Consider the following 19,869-nt stretch of genomic DNA (forward strand, 5'->3'; position numbering starts at 1 on the left):
GCAGTGTGTACAGATGGTGCGAAGCTCATGGTGGGCAAAAAAATTGGTTTGGTTGGGCAGTTATCTATGAATAACATTAAGGTTCCCACATTTCATTGTTGCATTCACCAACAAGTGCTTTTTTCAAAAGAACTGGGTTGTGTACAAGCAATGGAAACAGCAATTAAAATCATAAATAAAATCAAGGAGGGTCATAATGCGCTTAGCCATCGAAAATTTAAAACTTTCTTAGAAGAAATCGACGCTGAACATAACGATTTACTTTTACACACCGAAGTTCGTTGGCTAAGTAGAGGCAAATGTTTGCAAAGGCTTTTCGAACTAAGAACAGAGGTCAAAATATTTCTAGAAGATGATAATTCAGAGTTAGGAAAATCGCTGGTTTCATCATTGAATAATGAAGAATTTATAACGGATCTAGGTTTTCTGTGCGACATAACAAAAATACTTAATCAATTAAATCTGACATTGCAGGGCAACAATAAACTAATTTTCAATTTACATAAAACAATAACAACATTTCATGAAATATTAAAGAATTTATCCCATCAAATCAACAATAACAATTTAATAAGTATGCCAAACCTATCATCACTTGCAGAGGAATTTTCAATCACAAATAAATTAGAATACTATAGCCAAATTATATCCCGCATTTTAGAAAATTACAACAAAAGATTTAAAGATCTAGCTCAAATACAACCAATTAAAGGGTGATTTTTTAAGAGCTTGATAACTTTTTTTAAAAAAAAAACGCATAAAATTTGCAAAATCTCATCGGTTCTTTATTTGAAACGTTAGATTGGTTCATGACATTTACTTTTTGAAGATAATTTCATTTAAATGTTGACCGCGGCTGCGTCTTAGGTGGTCCATTCGGAAAGTCCAATTTTGGGCAACTTTTTCGAGCATTTCGGCCGGAATAGCCCGAATTTCTTCGGAAATGTTGTCTTCCAAAGCTGGAATAGTTGCTGGCTTATTTCTGTAGACTTTAGACTTGACGTAGCCCCACAAAAAATAGTCTAAAGGCGTTAAATCGCATGATCTTGGTGGCCAACTTACGGGTCCATTTCTTGAGATGAATTGTTGTCCGAAGTTTTCCCTCAAAATGGCCATAGAATCGCGAGCTGTGTGGCATGTAGCGCCATCTTGTTGAAACCACATGTCAACCAAGTTCAGTTCTTCCATTTTTGGCAACAAAAAGTTTGTTAGCATCGAACGATAGCGATCGCCATTCACCGTAACGTTGCGTCCAACAGCATCTTTGAAAAAATACGGTCCAATGATTCCACCAGCGTACAAACCACACCAAACAGTGCATTTTTCGGGATGCATGGGCAGTTCTTGAACGGCTTCTGGTTGCTCTTCACCCCAAATGCGGCAATTTTGCTTATTTACGTAGCCATTCAACCAGAAATGAGCCTCATCGCTGAACAAAATTTGTCCGAAAAAAAAAAAAACACCGAACACTGATTTTGGTAATAAAATTCAATGATTTGCAAGCGTTGCTCGTTAGTAAGTCTATTCATGATGAAATGTCAAAGCATACTGAGCATCTTTCTCTTTGATACCATGTCTGAAATCCCACGTGATCTGTCAAATACTAATGCATGAAAATCCTAACCTCAAAAAAATCACCCGTTATTTTAAGGCATCGCTTGACTTTAGACGCATGTTTCTCAGAATTGATCACTCTTCTTCTTCACATTTCGTGCGAATGCGAATTTCTTGGAAAAATCTAGTTTAGAGCCCCGTAATACCTCGCCGGTGTGAGTTTCGACTTTGTTGCTGTGGGCACTTTTGTAGAGTGAACAATTCTGAGAAACATGTGTCTAAAGTCAAGCGATGCCTTAAAATACCTCTGATCTGTAGGAATTTAAAGATAAGAAATCAGGATTGTCGTGTATTTTCTATGGACAATTTTTACATTCCTTGGTCCAGTTTTTAATGTTAATATTTAGGGCTAAATATTTCAAGGAAGTTTTTGTATGGCATTTCCAAGGTAAATAAATGGTAAATATTTTACATAATAAAAAAATATATATGTATAATTTATTCAATTATTATCTAATTGACTTTATTAATATATTTCTTAAAATATTTGATTTTAGATTTATAAAGTCACTTGACGCAACAAGTGCCAAAATGATTTGCATAACATTTTTTTGTTTGAATTATTCAATTAATTCAAATATTATGACAGAAAATAGCAAAAAAAGAAAAAAACAACAAACACATGCGGGAGTTGTAGCACATGAAAATTTTCATTAGCTCTGCTGTGCTACCGCTCCCAATTTTTTGCTACCGCTACGCCAGAGCATAGCGCAGAATTTAATTTTTTGCTCCCGCTCCAGCTATAGTTTTTTACCTAACAAAACTCGGAGCAGAGTAGAGCACTTCTTTTACATTGTTATGCTACGACTATGCTGTGGCTCCCGACAAAGTGAGAGCGGTAGCAAGAGTAAAATGAAATGCTATGGGAGTAGCGTAGTTTTTCAAACGCTGGTCAGGACATGACATATCCCAAAAATGTTAATTGAGTTACCAGATATTGCAGTATACATAGGTGCTGTCTTTGCTCCTCAATGCAATTATGAGTTTCAAATACTATCCATTTTCATAGTCGCAGATTATCTTGCTAATAATGATCGTGAAAAACATAGCACGATAGGGCAAATACTCGTATCTAGAAATATATAGAAAAGCATTTGAGCACAGAGAGAACTGCTTAGCTATATAGTATTTCTGAACGTGACTCAGGCTGTTGATAAGGTGTGGCATGAAAGCCTTTTATATATAATATAATATAAGTATTGACTTCAACTTTTACGGATGACACAGCTTTAGTGAGCTGTAACAAATGCCACATTATAGCATCAAGTATATTAGCGAAGCACTTAAGTTCTGTCGAAGAATGGCTAGCGAACTGTCGTATAAATGTGAATAAACAAAAGTGTAAGCATGTAACATTTTTGTTAAGACCAAAAATGTGCCCGGCAGTAAAAATAAACAATATTTTAGTGTCTCAAGCGAACCAAGTAACTTACCTTGGTAATATTGATATAATACAAATTGGCCACGGTTGTTGAAGCCAATGATATCGACAGGGCTACCTACCCCCTTTTTTGTGACATGCGTTTTAGTCGCTTCCAAGTATTGTCATACGCTTTGAGGCCTTGCTGTCTCGTACCAACTCGCATTAACAATTGTTTTATCTGCATCTTTCTGAAGGTCGTTCAAGAGCTCGGTCCCAGTATAAAGTTTTGAGAGTCTGTCTGCAAGCTCAGACCACAAAAGCCACTCACCTTGTTCTATACTTCCAAAATCGCCCGAGGACTCTACGTGATCTTCCTGAACTTTTCCCATCTCATTTTCCTATGGATGGTGGTGCAAGCGATAACTTGCAAGGAAAATCATATATCATAATGAAACTTGGTACACGAGTTCCTTGGCTCCCCAGGGATGTTCGTATTGTATGTAGATGGACTGAATCAAACCATTGCCTACTAAATGTTATTAATCTAAATCATACATGGCGTTACAACTTCGTTTCTAATGAGAATAAATTACAAATAATGACCCAAGCTCCCATATAGCTACCATACTACTGTGGGTAAAAATTAGTAAGACTTTTAAATTTAAACATCGCGCGAAAACCCTTTCGTTGAATTTTTTTTCTATGTTGGTATGCCTGTCACTGACATCTTTGTCATCAAAATAATCATAAGTGTTTAGTATACTCTAGTACTAGTTTCTGAGATATTTAAAGTACATTCGGCGATTTTTATTATAAATGAAATTATTCTATAAGAAAAATATGGAAAAAAGTTCCATTAAATTCTTTTGTTAGGAAAGAAATTTCTGGTGCCGAAAGGTTCAGAATGTCGATAAGGGCCTTGGGTGATTATTGTTTGTCACAAGCAAGTGTTTTTGATTGGTACATTTTATTCAAAGATGGTCCAGAACGCGTTGACGACGATCCACGTCCAACATCAAATGACGATCAACACGTCAACCAGAATATCACGAAACGTATGCTGATGAGTTTGGATCTATGTTTTTGACCCGGTAGGTTATGTTAACAGTTTCCTTTGAATATTGAGATTTGGTGCACTCCAAATTCCTTCCAACCGAAAATTTATTATTTTTATGAATAAATAAATATAAATAATTTTTTTGGCCCGTTTTTTGTTTCCAAATAATATTTTTCCTAAACAAGCCCAGTAATGTCCAACTACACCTACTTGGTAGTAATTGAAATTTTTTGATATTTTAGTCCACCCCACTGACATAGGAGTGAAGACCAGGGTTTTCATTTACTACTCCGTAGCAGCAAAATATCTAGATTATTGCTATGCTATAGCTACCACTCTCACTTTGACGAGAGCGATAGCAGCGACATAGCAAAACAATGTAAAAGTATGGCAGAGTACATGACAATTTTAATGCGCTCTGGTCTAATACCGCTTCTAATTTTTTGCTACTACTACGCCAATAGAGCACAGCACCTCATAATAATACAAAAATTTAAAATTTTACAACATTTCAGCCGACATTTTTGAACAGGTCGCGTTAATATCAATAATACCACGTTTCAAAACTTAAACCAAATCCAGTTAGGTTTGAATCCATAATAGGGGATATAATGCTATTTTCATACCTTTAATTAAGAAAAATCTGACACAACTGTTTTATTGTTAAGAGTTTGAGACATTTTATTTTCAATTGATAAAGTTATATGGACGGACCGACCGTGGTGTAACATAAATGTAAACAAGATAATGATATATGTATATATAAATACTCTTGCAAACAGGTGCTACTTCGGACTGAGTAGGCAATTGAAAAGTAAAGTCCTCTCTCGACGAACAAAAACTAAACTCTATAAGTCGCTCATAATTCCCGTCCTGCTATATGGTGCAGATGCTTGGACGATGAGAACAACCGATGAGTCGACGTTGCGAGTTTTCGAGAGAAAAGTTCTGCGAAAGGTTTATGGTCCTTTGCGCGTTGGCCACGGCGAATATCGCATTGACATAGTTCAGCGAATTAAAAGACAGCGGCTACGCTGGCTAGGTCATGTTGTCCGGATGGATGAAAACACTCCAGCTTTGAAAGTATTCGACGCAGTACCCGCCGCGGGAAGCAGAGGAAGAGGAAGACCTCCACTCCGTTGGAAGGACCAAGTGGAGAAGGACCTTTCTTCGCTTGGTATATCCAATTGGCGCCACGTAGCGAAGAGAAGAAGCGACTGGCGCGCTGTTGTTGACTCGGCTATAATCGCGTAAGCGGTGTCTACGCCAGTAAAGAAGAAGATATATAAATAAAAATATATGTATGTACATATAAATAATCAGGTATATGAGACAAGTCAAACCCCCGAGTGGCTGTCGACTATTCGTTTGTCCTTGCAAGCGATAACTTGAATAAATATTGAGATATCGTGATGAAACTAGCTATACTTTTTCCTTGGCACACAAAATTGTTATGTGGTATATAATAAGAAATCACCTTAAGGTGGTTTTAGGAATCCACCAATTTCAATATTGTCCTATGTTACAGTGCGAAAATGATCTGAATTGGGCTAACCCTTATTTAAATTCCATCTGTTTCTTCCATTTTACTGTATGTGAATTGGGCGTTTAAGGTGTATCATTAACATCTGAAAGTACTTGGCCGGCATAGATCCTTACCTATTCCGTTTCCACGAATATAACCGAACATTTTATACTCTCTCAGTTTTCAAGAATGTCAGCCCAGGAAATAATTTCAGTTGTTGGCAAAACTTTATACTAACAAGTAACAGTACTTTTGCAATTTGCAGGAATCAAAGACGACGAAATTCCTTGAGCTGCTCTCAAAATTTTGTATTAAAAAAGTAAGGAAGGATTAAGCTCGGGTGCAACCGAAGAAAGGGCTAAGTCCAGGTGCAACCGGACATTTTATACTCTTGCAATCAAAGTCAGGAAATACTTTAAGGTGTAAAACCAATCATATAGAGTAAAGTCACCCGGATGTTCGAAAGTCTTTATAGTTTTATAGGAATCAGGCCAAGCTTTTGCTCAAATTTATATGTTTTAGGCACAAATATACACTGTTATGAGTAAAACACGCTGTCTTATTTTCAATAGGATATCTCACATATTGGCAGATATATGCGGTACAAAGTCACCCAGAAGTTCGAAAATCTTTTTTTTTTTTACATACTAATATACATATATATATATACCATTACTAGAAAAGGATTATCCTTTAACATCAGTTATATACATATATCACATATTTTAGGTTAAAAATCAACTATTGGTATTGGGGGCCAAATATTTGGTACCTAGGAGCTTGAACAGATTTTGTTGGATTTAAACAATTTTGATCATAAGGTGGCACACACTAAAGATATTATTCGTCCAAAATTGTATACCGTTATATCAATTGTTTCTTGATGTGAGTACTGAACGAATCAAGTGGAATTTAAAATGGGCTATATGGGAAGTAGGCGTGGTTGCTGTCAGACTTCGTCCATTTTCACAATGTGAAATAAGAATGTAAGAAAAGTGCCACGTTCTGCATTTTGTAGAAATTGCTTTGTCGGGTTCCGAGATATGGAATTTTACCAAAAAATAGGCGGTGCTACTCCCATCGTCCAATATTCACACCAGCTCCCATAAAGCTCTCTCATGACATCTCGGTAGTAAAGTTTAATGTCTCTGTCCTATTAAGTTATTGACTTATTGCGCTTTTAATAATCTTTAACAGTACCGTTATGTGGCGAGTGAGTGGGGTATTCCCCGATTTTATCCACTTTCACAATGTCAATAGAAATTCTTATATGAGCAAATACTCAGCAAATGCGGTTGTTGTAGCTTAAGTGGTTGAGGAGATATGTACATTAAACTTTTTAGAAAACGTGCTCGTATGGCGATTTCAGTTGTCAGATTACAAACGTTAGGTGCACAAAACTAAAACACTCTATAGCAACTGGCTGCAAGAGTATAATCATATAGAGTCAGCCGTATATTCACAAATTGTGATATTATGCATATAAGGTGCTTTCCAAAGTAAACAGGACTTTAAACAAAAAAAAAAAAACAGAACAAATGGTTTTTCGGCAAAATCAAAGCATGTCGAATAAGTGCTTTAGCTCGTTGGACGGTATGGCCGCCAGTGTGCCGGTGCAAGCCTTTTGAATGCCCTCTTCGACTGCATACATAGACTGCTATATGTATTTCAGGACTAGGAAACACTAAGTGTTGCCTGGTGCAATCTGATATTTCCATTGGAAAGTTTGACATTTTTTACCATAACATCACTCAGAACGTTTTGTCATTTAATCGTGAATTGTTTTATTTACAGGGAATTAAAAAATTCATCTCGGCCAAAAAATGGAATTAACTCGTGAACATTTTCGTGCGATCATTTTTCACATCTTTCGACGTAGATTATCACGACTAGAGTGCATCGATGGACTAAAATCTTTGAATGGCTATGAAGCACCATTCTATAGCATTGTGAAAAACTGGTACAACGAATTCAATCGTAGCCGACGCTCGCTCAAAGACGAATTCCGTGAAGGTCGTCCAAAAACAGCCGGCCGTTGTGCCAGAAAACATCGATGCCGTACGTGAACTGATAACATGTAACATACCTTCAGATAGAGGCATGCCTATGCATTTCTCCCGCAAGCATACATTCGATATTGCATGAACACCTGGCCGTAAAAAAGGTTTGTTCTTGTTGGATCCCGCACAATTTAACAATCGCTCAAAAAAAGGCTCGTGTGGATTGGTGTAAAGAAATGCTGAAAAAATACGATCTCGGTGCTTCAAAAGACGTTTATAAGATCGTCACAGGTGATCTATGCGTATGAGCCCGAAACAAAACAGCAATCGACCGAGTCTTTCAAGACGAGCCAAATCCAACAAAAAAAAACAAAAAAAAAAAACATTTTTGTTGATAAATATGCCTATTTTCATTATTAGGCCAGAAATATATATAGCAGCCCTCGTAACGTTTTCTTTTCATGGGCAAATGCATTTTTCTGAGAAGGAAGAAGTCGCACGGTGCCATATCAGTTGAATACGGGAAGTGGTTAATGTTTAAAATATGATTTTTGGTCAAATAATCGGTCACAAGCGTCGATCGATGAGACGGCGCATTATCGTGCAACAAACGCCAAATTTCATCTTCGCGATATTCGGGCCTAAGGGGCCATCCATAAATTACGTCACACCTTGAAGGGGGGGGAGGGTATCATTCAGAAGTGACATTGTCTGACAAGGGGCAGGGAGGGCTCAAAAGCTTTGTGACATCACATTTCAAAATTTGTGATGTACAAACGTGAAATTTATAGGTAAACAAAAAATATTAAACATTTATAAACACCATCTTTGTTTTTTAAAACTTAAGTTGTAACGAAGCTTTTTACTGCCCCTACTTCTTACAAGTATAACTTGCTGAGGTATACTCGTCGTGTCCAGGGTTCGTTACAATAAATTTGTAAACATTGGGGCTCTTCTGCGAATCGTACTTTATTTTATTTGATATTATAATCTTAATCAAAGTTACAAAATTGTCTCCCGCGTTATAGTTTCAGCTTTACAACATTTTAAATATTTTCATTTAGATGCAATTTATATAGCTACAAATGCCCCACGCATGGTACCTCTCAGTCGCGAACTTACTGGTGTACTATTAAATAATGATGATTTTGGGTCACATCTTGATTCCAGTAATCGAACTACTGACTTAGATATAGAAAAACGAAGCTTCGAAAGTGCGGGCAATGTGTTGGCTGACCTTTGTGGCAAGTTAGTCATTGATAATTTTCCAGTCGTTGTTTAATGTGTTGCACCAACTGTTACTGGACTAGATATTGAACAGGCCATGATGTTGAAAAATAATGCTACTTGGTAAGCTAATGTACGTGAGTCACAATATTTTTTAGAAATAGTTAAATGTGAAACTATTGCATTGTAATGACGTTGTAGTCGTTGGAAATTATTAAAATAAGGATTTTTACCACCACCTGTGTTAATTAAACAGACATCAGAAGGATATGGAGTCACAGGGAGTGATCACAACGACGCTATGTTTGCTCCATTATTACTCCAGATATTATTAAATCTCCAAGCATCATCCCATCTGAAACAAGTTCCATATGATAGTTATTGCCCTAGTGTCAAGTCATACTTATTTAAAAGATCGTGTAGCATATGTGGCCTATATTTTTCTTCATATTAAGCTACCAATCAACACAAACAATCACATAAAAACAAGAGCTGTTATCTATCGCGAAAATTCGTCCTCAAAGAATTGCGGTTAGACGTGCCCGAGAGATTCTCTGTTTAATGAATGATGGCGATGCTTTATGGATGGAAGAAGACGATGTTGATACGAAAAATGTTCCTGTCCTCCGAATTCAGAACGAAAATGAAGTGCCTGATTAACCAGCAATAAATGATATAAAGGAGTGGGTCAAAATGTGACAACTTGTGACAAGGAGGGGGGAGGGGTTAAAAAGTCCTTAAATTCGTGTGACGTAATTTATGGATGGCCCCTAACACGTCGAACACGGTGCACCAAACGCTTCAAAACTCCAAGGTAGAGTACCGAATTAACGTTTTTGCTGGGTGGAACACATTCTTTGTGAATAATACCCTTGGAATCATAAAAACAAATCAGCATTGTCTTCAATTTTGACTTCTCCATGCGCGATTTTTTGGCTTTCGGCTCGTCCGGTGCCTTCCATTCAGCACTCTGGCGTTTCATTTCGGGATAATTAGGAAAACACCACGTTTCGTCACCTGTCGCAATATTGTATTGGAAGTTTTTGTCCTTTTTGACCTCTTTAATGATGTCCTTTGAATGTTGAACAAACCGTGCACACCCCTTTCGTATGCCCAAATGTCCGGTTAAAATGACTCGATGTTTTGGAGATGTTGTTTCATCAATTGAAACGTTTCGGTAAAAGTTTTACCAATTTTAAAACAAAATTTAATGCTGTCTCTTTTTTCGAAGCTCATTTTCTCATACTGACACTTAAAGCGCAATAACTTCACTTCTAATCCATGAAATGTTATGAAATCACTGGACAATCGATAAGGATAGCAGATTCTAATGCACCAATTGACATATAGATGGCGCCACCAGGGGACGCTAGATTCAAAAAGTCCTATTTATCTTGGAATGCACCTTGTATATCTTAGTTTAGCAATTAGATAAGGGACTTCATAGGTTTTCGGTTAATATAATCGATTTCTGGGTGTGGCAATGGCCCGATTACGCCTATCTACGAACTCGTAATTTTTTTGGTACTAAGAACCCGCTAACCAAGTTTTATGAAAATATGTATCCGAGAGATTGAATTAAAATTAACACATTTAACTTAAATTACATATATTTTTATTATTTTATTGGGTATATGAGTTAAAAATCAACATATGAAGCAGACATCTTTATATCAGATGTATTTGGCCTAGTAGAAATATCTACCTGATTCTATCTATCTTGGGCATTACGACATACCATTACTGGAAAAAGGTAATCTGAGTTTCCGTAATAGACTTCACATATTGACCAATATACTTGTATGTATATATAAAGTACACAGTCAATGGAATTTTGAAGATCTTTATTTTAGGTACATGTGAGCTAGATGAAGCAAGGAACCGATGTTTTTACAAAAAGTCATACTGTTTTCAGTATACTTTTGACTTTCATTTTGGTGTAACACAGATAGAGATTAGCTTGAGAGAAACCTATGAAATTTAAAATTGTGGATATATGTGAAGTAGTCGAGGCGATAGTTACATTTCGCCCATTTAAGATAAGAAAATCTTAATAATAGCTTGTACAAATTTTGGTTGAAATCGGTTATGTAGCTTCTGAAACATATAATTTTACCCAAAGAGGTGCAGAGTCAGGCCCATTAGTTTCCAATGTAATTGGTTTATGGGTATTGCGCATTTTTGAGAAACTCATTAAAGTTTCAGCACCCTGTAGCAAAAAAAAACATTTTGTAACTCAAATTCAAGCATAGTTATCTCCCTTCTTATTCTCTTGCAACCAGTTGCTACAGAGCTTATAGTTTTCTTCACCTAACAGCTGTACGTTCACTTACAATTAAGCGAGATAGATATAGGGTTATATATGTATCTAAATAATCATGAAAGTTGAAATCTGCGTAACTGTCGTTCTTTACGTCTGTCCGTGCAAGTATTAACTTGAGTAAAAATTAAGATATCTTAACGAAACTTGGTGTGCAAAAAGTTTGTAAATGGGCGTAATCGGACCACTGCCACGCCTACAAATCGCCATTTTATAAGAACTACAGAACCTACAGTTTGAAAATGGAGGAAAGTGGAAGATAACCACCCTCACTCCCCATATAACGGTACAGTTCGAAACTACTACGAAGCGCAATAAATCCATAACTAATTACGCCCAGAGACACTAAGTTTTACCTCCAAAATGGTATGAGGAGGCTTTATGAGAACTGGTGTGAAAATTGGACGATGGACCTGGCACTGCCCATATTTTGGAGAAATCCCATATCTAAAAACCCCACGCACCGATTTGGACTATATTTAGTACAAAGCATTCTATATCTCGGAACCCGACTAACTGATTTGGACTAAATTTGGTATGTATAATTTTTTTAATATTCCTATGTTACAGTGTGAAAATAGACGAAATCGGACTACAGTCATGCCTTCTTCCCATACAACACAATTTAAAATTCCATTTGATTCTTTCACGTCCCAGTGCACAAATTAAGAAGTAATTAATATAACGGAATAAATTATACAGTAATAATTCCCTTAAAGTAACTAACCCACCCAAAACTGTAGAAGACCCTAGGTACGGAATATGTGGACCCCAGTGTCTGTACTTGACTTTTGAACGAAAATGTTGGTCAATGTGTGAGATATGTGATTAAAATTCAGGGGTAATCCTTCTCTGACAATGGTATGTCTGTATGCCAAAAATTGGTGGCATTGGACCAATACGTTCCTGAGCTCCTATATACCTTATATAAAGATTTTCGCTTGTTTATGCAAATAATTTAATGAAACTTGTAAACAAAGCGTTTTTATTGAAAAATCAAATAAAGTTTTAATTACGAACTGTTCAATGGCGTGAAATTTCTCGCCGTCTACTTGTTGCATTTTGATTGGGTTTAAAAGTGGTGGGAGTATTTTTCGCATCTTAATCATTGCCTGAGCCCGTATCAGCTTCGACATTGTATAATATTTTGCAAAGTGGTACTTTTCACATGTCCTTATATAGTGTTTGGTGTATGTCGGAATAAATCAATGGTCACAAACTGCTGTTGTTGACCATTATGAACTGCCAATGCAGAATCCGTCAAAATTTATCATGTCCATTGCGGTTTTAGTTGTTGAATTCATTTTTGTTTTGCATGGGTTTTGTAATTGCGCTATTTTGCGCTTTTTAGACTTATTGGTGTTACACATAGGGTGACTAAGAACAAAAGCATTGTAAGTCCAGCAATCCAAAAAATCCACATAGCATTTTCTCAAGTATTATACTCATTGTAATCTTGTATGACATGTGGTTTTTTTGCTACAGGATTTATATCTTCGCTGACATGAGCAGTTGAAAGCAGCGTTTGAAAAACTACGCTACTCCCATAGCATTTCATTTTACTCTTGCTACCGCTCTCACTTTGTCGGGAGCCACAGCATAGCCTTAGCATAACAATGTAAAAGAAGTGCTCTACTCTGCTCCGAGTTTTGTTAGGTAAAAATATAAAAATGGTAAATATTTTACATAAAAAAAATACACTCGTATATAATTTATTCAATTATTATCTAATTGACTTTATTAATATATTTCTTAAAATATTTGATTTTAGATTTATAAAGTCACTTGACGCAACAAGTGCCAAAATGATTTGCATAACATTTTTTTGTTTGAATTATTCAATTAATTCAAATATTATGACAGAAAATAGCAAAAAAAGAAAAAAACAACAAACACATTCGGGAGTTGTAGCACATGAAAATTTTCATTAGCTCTGCTGTGCTACCGCTCCCAATTTTTTGCTACCGCTACGCCAGAGCATAGCGCAGAATTTAATTTTTTGCTCCCGCTCCACCTATAGTTTTTTACCTAACAAAACTCGGAGCAGAGTAGAGCACTTGCTACGACTATGCTGTGGCTCCCGGAAAAGTGATAGCGGTAGCGATAGCATAGCAATAATTCTAGAAATTTTGCTGCTACGGAGTAGTAAATGAGAACCCTGGTTGAAAGCATTAGCACGGGGTTGTAAATAGTTTTGGCAGTTGCGCCTTATTGACTCTTATTGTGCCCATCAAGGTGGTTTTCCGCAAAAGCAAATCTTCCGCCAAGTCATAGCTTGTGAAAAAGTTGTCCATCGTAATATTCACACCCCTCTCCAAATATCGGTTACTTAGTTTCCGGGAATGTTTTGGCGGAAACTTCATCGGTTTTATGTTGAAAGTAACTGATCATCAACTGGCATTTCCTTACCTGGGACATATGGTATCGTAGTCCCTCAGCGCGAGCCCGGGAATCGTCAAAGCGTATAAAATGGCTCAAACCGATGTAGTGACATCACTACTCTATAAAAAGACATACTCGTTTTGTCAAAAAGATTCTTAGCATGACCTAATAATGGCAGTTCCGATAGCCGTTTTTCAGGTTTTGACCACAATACAGTTTGATTGTTCCTTCCTTAACCATAAATTTTTCTGTGCGATTACTATCAATAGCTGTATTTGGGCTGAGCATTATCATCTCCGAAGTCCGATTGGCCACTCGGTATCGATTCGTGGTCACCAAATTTAGATTATCTTCGATCATCATCATCAGCGCTATCATTAGCATTGAAATAATTTGAAATATTCTGATCTTCTTCTTCCGTCTATTCATGCCGTAAGTTTGCCAAATAAACCGCCAATTCTTCACTAATTTCAAAAAATTATATTTGTCATAACTAAAATGAACTGTTCACTTGAACATCCTAGAAATGCACAATAATCACCAAAACCGTTATAAAATTACGTTTCTTTATTCAAAATATATGAAGGAATAATATGGGCACTGAGTGCCCTAAGTCACGTATAGCTACTAATCTTATAAAACGTCGTTACTTCCTTATTATAAGAGCTGTATACATACCTGAAATTTTGTCAACTTATAACAAAATTTATAGCTTATCACTATGCTGAAAATCGGTCAAACTACCCAAACCACCGAAATTCATAATCAAAATTAAGAATGGGCACTGAGTGCCCAGCTCACGGTGTAAGGTTAATTTCGCTTAAAAGACCTCTTTGGGAGTGGCTATGGACTGCTTCCGTCTATCTGGAATAGGTGCCACGGATCACGTGTACTAAATATCATCAGGATAAGTTAATATTTGCTTAGGTTATCGCTTACACAAACCGACAGATGGACGGACGAAAAGGGACAAACAGTCACTCGGAATTCATCTCGCCTTGTCATCATTTGTGATCATTTATATAGTACATATATGTATGTATATATTTATAACTCTATATCTAACTGAATTATTTTTAGATGTTACAAACTACCATTAGGGGAAACAAAAGTATACTACTCTATAGCAACATGTTGGGAGAGTATTTCAATTAAAGTCATAACAATACTAAATGTAATAAAACTATTCTATCTTTACGCAATATCGATATGAGGTTCTATAGGGTGGGCCACAACCAAATGTTGTCCAAGTCTTCCTCTTTAATTTGCTTGAAGTTAACATTGCGCGATATCGCTCACCATTGATGGTTACGGTTCCTTCTTCATTTTCGAAGAAAAATGGGCCGATGATTCCACAAGACCAAAATCCGCACCATCCAGTGATTCTGGGTGCATTGGCTTCTCGACGATTACGTGCGGGTTTTCTGTGCCGCAAATGCGATAATTCTGCTTGTTAAAGTAACCATTGAGGTGGTAAAATTGACCATCCTCGGGCAACCGATCTCTGCCCAATCTGCGAACTGTAGAATAGTGAATAGCGACCCATTTCGTAAATTTTAGACTTTTTACTGAATATCTGTCGCTTTCCGAATGGTATTTGACGTTTCCAATGTCGAAATATGGATAATTCAAATTTAAAACGTTAGATGGCTATATATGTATAGTATATCGGGTTAATCTACATACATATAGTTATAAAGAGATGAACTCAACGTCTTCGTAACCTTCTCGAGTAGGAAATACGTGTAATACTATGTACTTATTGAATATAACAAAATCTATTAAAGGTACATATGTATGTATACCAATTACAGTAATTTGGTTGGTTGATTTTTTATAATCGTCTAATTGCTGCTCGATGTAAGTTGTAAATAGATATACAAACCCCAACAACACATTTAGTGTAAACATTCCATTCGGCCATTTAATGCCATAGTATGAAGAAGTCAAACCGTAAAAAAAAATACAGTTATATTTGAAATCACTAGAAGTGTAATAACGCCTAAGGAAATTTGGGTACAAAATTTTAGTTTAACTGCAAGTCAAACTAAAAAAAAAGTGTGGCATGTATCAAACACAGTTTTGAACTATAGTACGACTATAGTACATTTCATTCGCAACAATTTCTTTAGGGGAAATATGAACCTCTTTTTAAAGATAGATAAATATTCTAATACAAGTTAGTTATTTTTTTTATTTATTAAAGGCAAACAAGAAAAACAGCAGACAATATTAAATGCAGCCTTTTGGTTATTCACCGGATGGATTACACATTATGTACCTTTTTGGACAATGGGCCGTATTCTCTACTTCCATCACTATTTTCCAGCTGTAATATTTAACTCAATGTTGGCAGGTAAAATCATGAAAATATTTGTTAACTTTAAAATACGTATATTTTCTACTCAGCTTGATTCTTTCTAACAATTTATTGTTAGCTCGGAGTGTAAAATTGTTAAGACTATTTTAATTTTGTAGGTATGTATGTAGGTAAAATCATCTTTTGTAAGGGAAGGCAATGTGCTTGTTCTGATTATTCTATCTCTAATTAAAATTCTATACCTATATTTTTGCTCGAATATATTAAATAAATCATTATAAGCCCTTTGGCTCAAATTAATTTAGTTTTTGAAAGAAAATTGCATTTCCTTGAAAAAATTTTCGCTTAATAATTTGAACACTAATGTGTAACTATTGGCTTCATTTTTTTAATGTTTATAGGGTAAGTAAATATGTATATGGGTAGGTAAATGTATAATATAAGAGACACACCTCCGAATAAGTTTGAACCTGCAGTCAAATATCTTCTATTGATAAATATCAAAGTTTGTGAAAATGAGGATTCGGTATAAAAAATAGACAAATAAAATAATCACAGGTGCCTTGTAACAATAGAAATTGAAGAAAGTTAATGGAAATTGTTGTCATCATAGTACCAGGTGTGACTCGCTATACTCCTTCAAGAATTTCTAAGGAAGATATGTCAAATTTTAAATTAACCTTTCAAAAGAAGGTCTGCATACTTTTAAAAGTTATGTTTTACATCGAAGACTCCCTCTTATATAGAATCCCAAAAAGAACAAACTTGTGTTTATGCTCAATAGTTTGCATTAGCCTTAGAAGTATATTAAGTTATCGTCAAGGCAGAAAGATACAAAAGATATTGGATTGGCATGTAACAAATGTAAAAGTGGTGTAGATACATTGATAAAGTTATGTTCTGTTATATTTGCAAAAGAAAAACAACAACAACACGTTGTATCTAGCCATATGATACACATATCGACTTTTATGGCAAATTAACGGATGTTAATAATGAGTGCATTGAAAACTGTTCCTCAAGTTTTTAAACCTGACATACCACATAAAACTACTACAAAATAAGTAAGGAATTGTTAAGTTCGGGTGTAACCGAACATTTCATATTCGTCCAACTGGGAAATACCCTCAAGTGTTGGCAAAATTTTATTTCAAAAAATCGTGCGAAAGGATTCAATATTCATTTTTCGACAGAACTGAATGGTTTAAAATAAATTTTTTGTCATTATCAACTTATATTAATTATGACCAGTACGAGTATTCTATTAGTTGTATATAAGTATATTCTTTTATCTGATAAAAAGTCTACCGAAAATTATAAAAACCTGCAGTGGCCTCGCTTAGGTTGGGGTTAATATTCCCCTGAAATTTTTATGTTACAGATTGAAAACGGGCGGAATCAGTCTACAACCACGAATACTTTTCATATAAAACATCTTTAAATTCCATCTGATTCTTTCACTTTCCAGAGTAAAATCAAGAAGTAATCAAAATAACGGAATAAAACTTTTCAGAAATGATTTCTTTAGAGTATGCCACCTTATGATCAAAAATTGTTCAAATCCAACAAAAATTGTATAAGCCCATAAGTACCGAATATGTCGACCTCAGAACATATAGTGAACTTTTGACAAAAAATTTCGGTCTATGTGTAAAATGTATGGGAATCGATAATAGGATAACACGTAGTGGACACACTTACTAATAACGACCAACTTAACAAAATATGAGCACAGTCATCAACATTGTATAAACCTACAAGTAACAAATCCTATAATTTTCACTCACACATACACAGGCAAAAGCTTATAGAATGACAGAAATTACATTAAGAATGTTATAGAATGACGGAGACTCAGGGCAAAACGCCAAGCACTTCATTAGGGTTTCCTTAATATTCTACTACTAAAACGGCAAAATGCCTTTGAAAAGGCAAGAGAGTGTTGCCGTGTTATGCTATCCACTTTACTATTTTAAGTATATTTTACAGAGGAATTTGTTGCCGTCGCTCAAGATCGCTAATAAAAATTTAAAACAATTAAAATCAAATAAAATGTGAAATTTAAATATATATCATGAAACGTTTTGTAATTTATTGCATAATAGAATTAATTTTCTATTACAAATGATTAAAAACATTTATTAATTGAGAACTAATAGGCTTAATTCACCTTATTAAGTATTGAAAGATCGAAAGTCAGTTGTTTTAATATACCATAAAATCATAAAAAAGGAATTAAGTAGTTTCGCCATATATTAAAAGTCCAATATATAATAATATGCAATCGTAATAAGTGTTGAGTATTTTAATTTAAAATGCCCAAAAATTTTTATTTTGTTCGATCTGGCCATAATGGAAAATGTTATAAAAAACGCTTATTTTGAAGCGCTCTCACACTGGAATTAGTTGGGCATCCCATTATCCCTGGCAGTGACTGTAGCAGCAAACCGTAAGTTTTAGAGACCATCAAGTCAGCACAGCGTAAGTTGCAGAGAGCAGCGTAGCAGCACACCGTTAGTTTCAAAAGCAGCAATAATGCATAGCAACGTTTAAGGCAACACATAAATTTCGTTTGAACTTTTTTATTTAGCACATATGTATAATGTTATAGTTACTTGTATACAGGTATATGCGATTCCGCAATAAAGCTTAGGATTCAGCTCTCAAGAAATGTAAAAACTTTATATAAAAAACGCTTAACTCTTTTTTCTGTGCTATCATGCAGCTCTAAAGAAATCTAGCACTCATTTTTAATACATTTTTTCAATAAAATGGGTATTTGGCAATCCTGGTTTTGCGAAGAAACAATTAATCAACGATTTTTTCATGAAGGAAATAATCGTTAAATTAATCCTAAATTTGTTAAAATCATTATTATATAGTATAGTTCATTTTGAAATGCTATATAAAATTTACCAATCATCAACAACATTCATTAAACCGCATTGAAAATATTTATGGTACTAGATACATATATACATATGTACGTACATATGTACATATTGCACACAAAGTTTATTTTCTTTCTTTATTCTTCTTGCTTTTATAATGTGTAATCGTAACCAGCTGTCAAAATTACTTGAAGAAATTATAGGGGGATTCTCTTGCTCGAGGGCACGAGAGCACCCATTGCAGAATCTAGTGATATATGAACGGCTGATTCGGTCAATTTATTGTAAATGACTATTGTGCATGGCTATTGTGAATTGGCCCATCATGTGCATTCATTCTTAACAAAAAAACTGTGACAAATCTTTATAATTTAAATAGAAATTATAAAATATATTTGTAATTTACTTTCCTCAACAATTTAACATCAAAATATGTATTTAAATAAAAGGACAGCTAGCACAGAGTTGCAATTAATTTTTTACGTGTCATTTCAAGAAAATTAACATGAATTTTGGTCTGACATATTTTACAGCCCTTGTAAATTATTTTCTACGTGTGTTTGTTGTTGTGCCGTTGCATTAGGTGGAAAAATCTGCAATTCGTGCACCGTGCAAAGGTTTTGCAAGAGCAAGAGAATACCCCTAATGCATTTTTTCTTGAGCAGTTACTTAAGAGCTGGATACGGACCATAATGCTTAAAATCTTATTAGAGTACTGTAGCGGTAACCCCAAAAAAAGACAATTTTAGAAGGTACAGTTGAGGCAAATAAAATGAGGCCGCATAATTTTATAATTATTATACTTTAATATTATAATTCAAGTGAAGTTTAATTTATTTTGTAATCCCATTAATTTGATTTACTTTTAATCAAATTAACTTTTCGTATTATAATAATAATATTTTGTATTGATATTGAATTTGTAAGAGCATTGTAAGACAATGAACCGTGAACAGATTTTAGCATTGACGGTGGAGGAACTTAGACAAAATTTTGAAAGTTTGAGGTTAGTAGCTAGTGGACGAAAAGCCCTACTGCAGGACAGATTGTATCATTGTATCGTAGTTTTGTCATCTCAATGGTTATTGACAACATACTTCTGGATATCAAGTTTCAAGTCGTTAATGAGTGTGATTTAAGTTATTACGTCTGTAATCAAAAATATAGATA

General features: G+C 35.0%; 1 protein-coding gene across 11 annotated transcripts in view; it reads left to right on the forward strand.

Annotated features, from left to right (window-relative positions):
- Window positions 1-19,869, forward strand: part of LOC105227653 (protein O-mannosyl-transferase 2) — a 233,343-nt gene that overhangs the window by 130,800 nt on the left and 82,674 nt on the right. For all 11 annotated transcript variants that reach the window (XR_007421881.1, XR_007421880.1, XR_007421879.1 and 8 more), the window contains one exon: window positions 15,695-15,844. Coding sequence is in view for 7 of the 11 variants with exons in the window: in XM_049449965.1 (XP_049305922.1) it covers window positions 15,695-15,844 (150 nt within the window). In the remaining 4 variants the exon portion in view is untranslated. The remainder of the gene's footprint in view (window positions 1-15,694; window positions 15,845-19,869) is intronic.

The sequence above is a fragment of the Bactrocera dorsalis genome, chromosome 2 (genome assembly GCF_023373825.1).
Source record: "Bactrocera dorsalis isolate Fly_Bdor chromosome 2, ASM2337382v1, whole genome shotgun sequence".
NCBI lineage: Eukaryota > Metazoa > Arthropoda > Insecta > Diptera > Tephritidae > Bactrocera > Bactrocera dorsalis.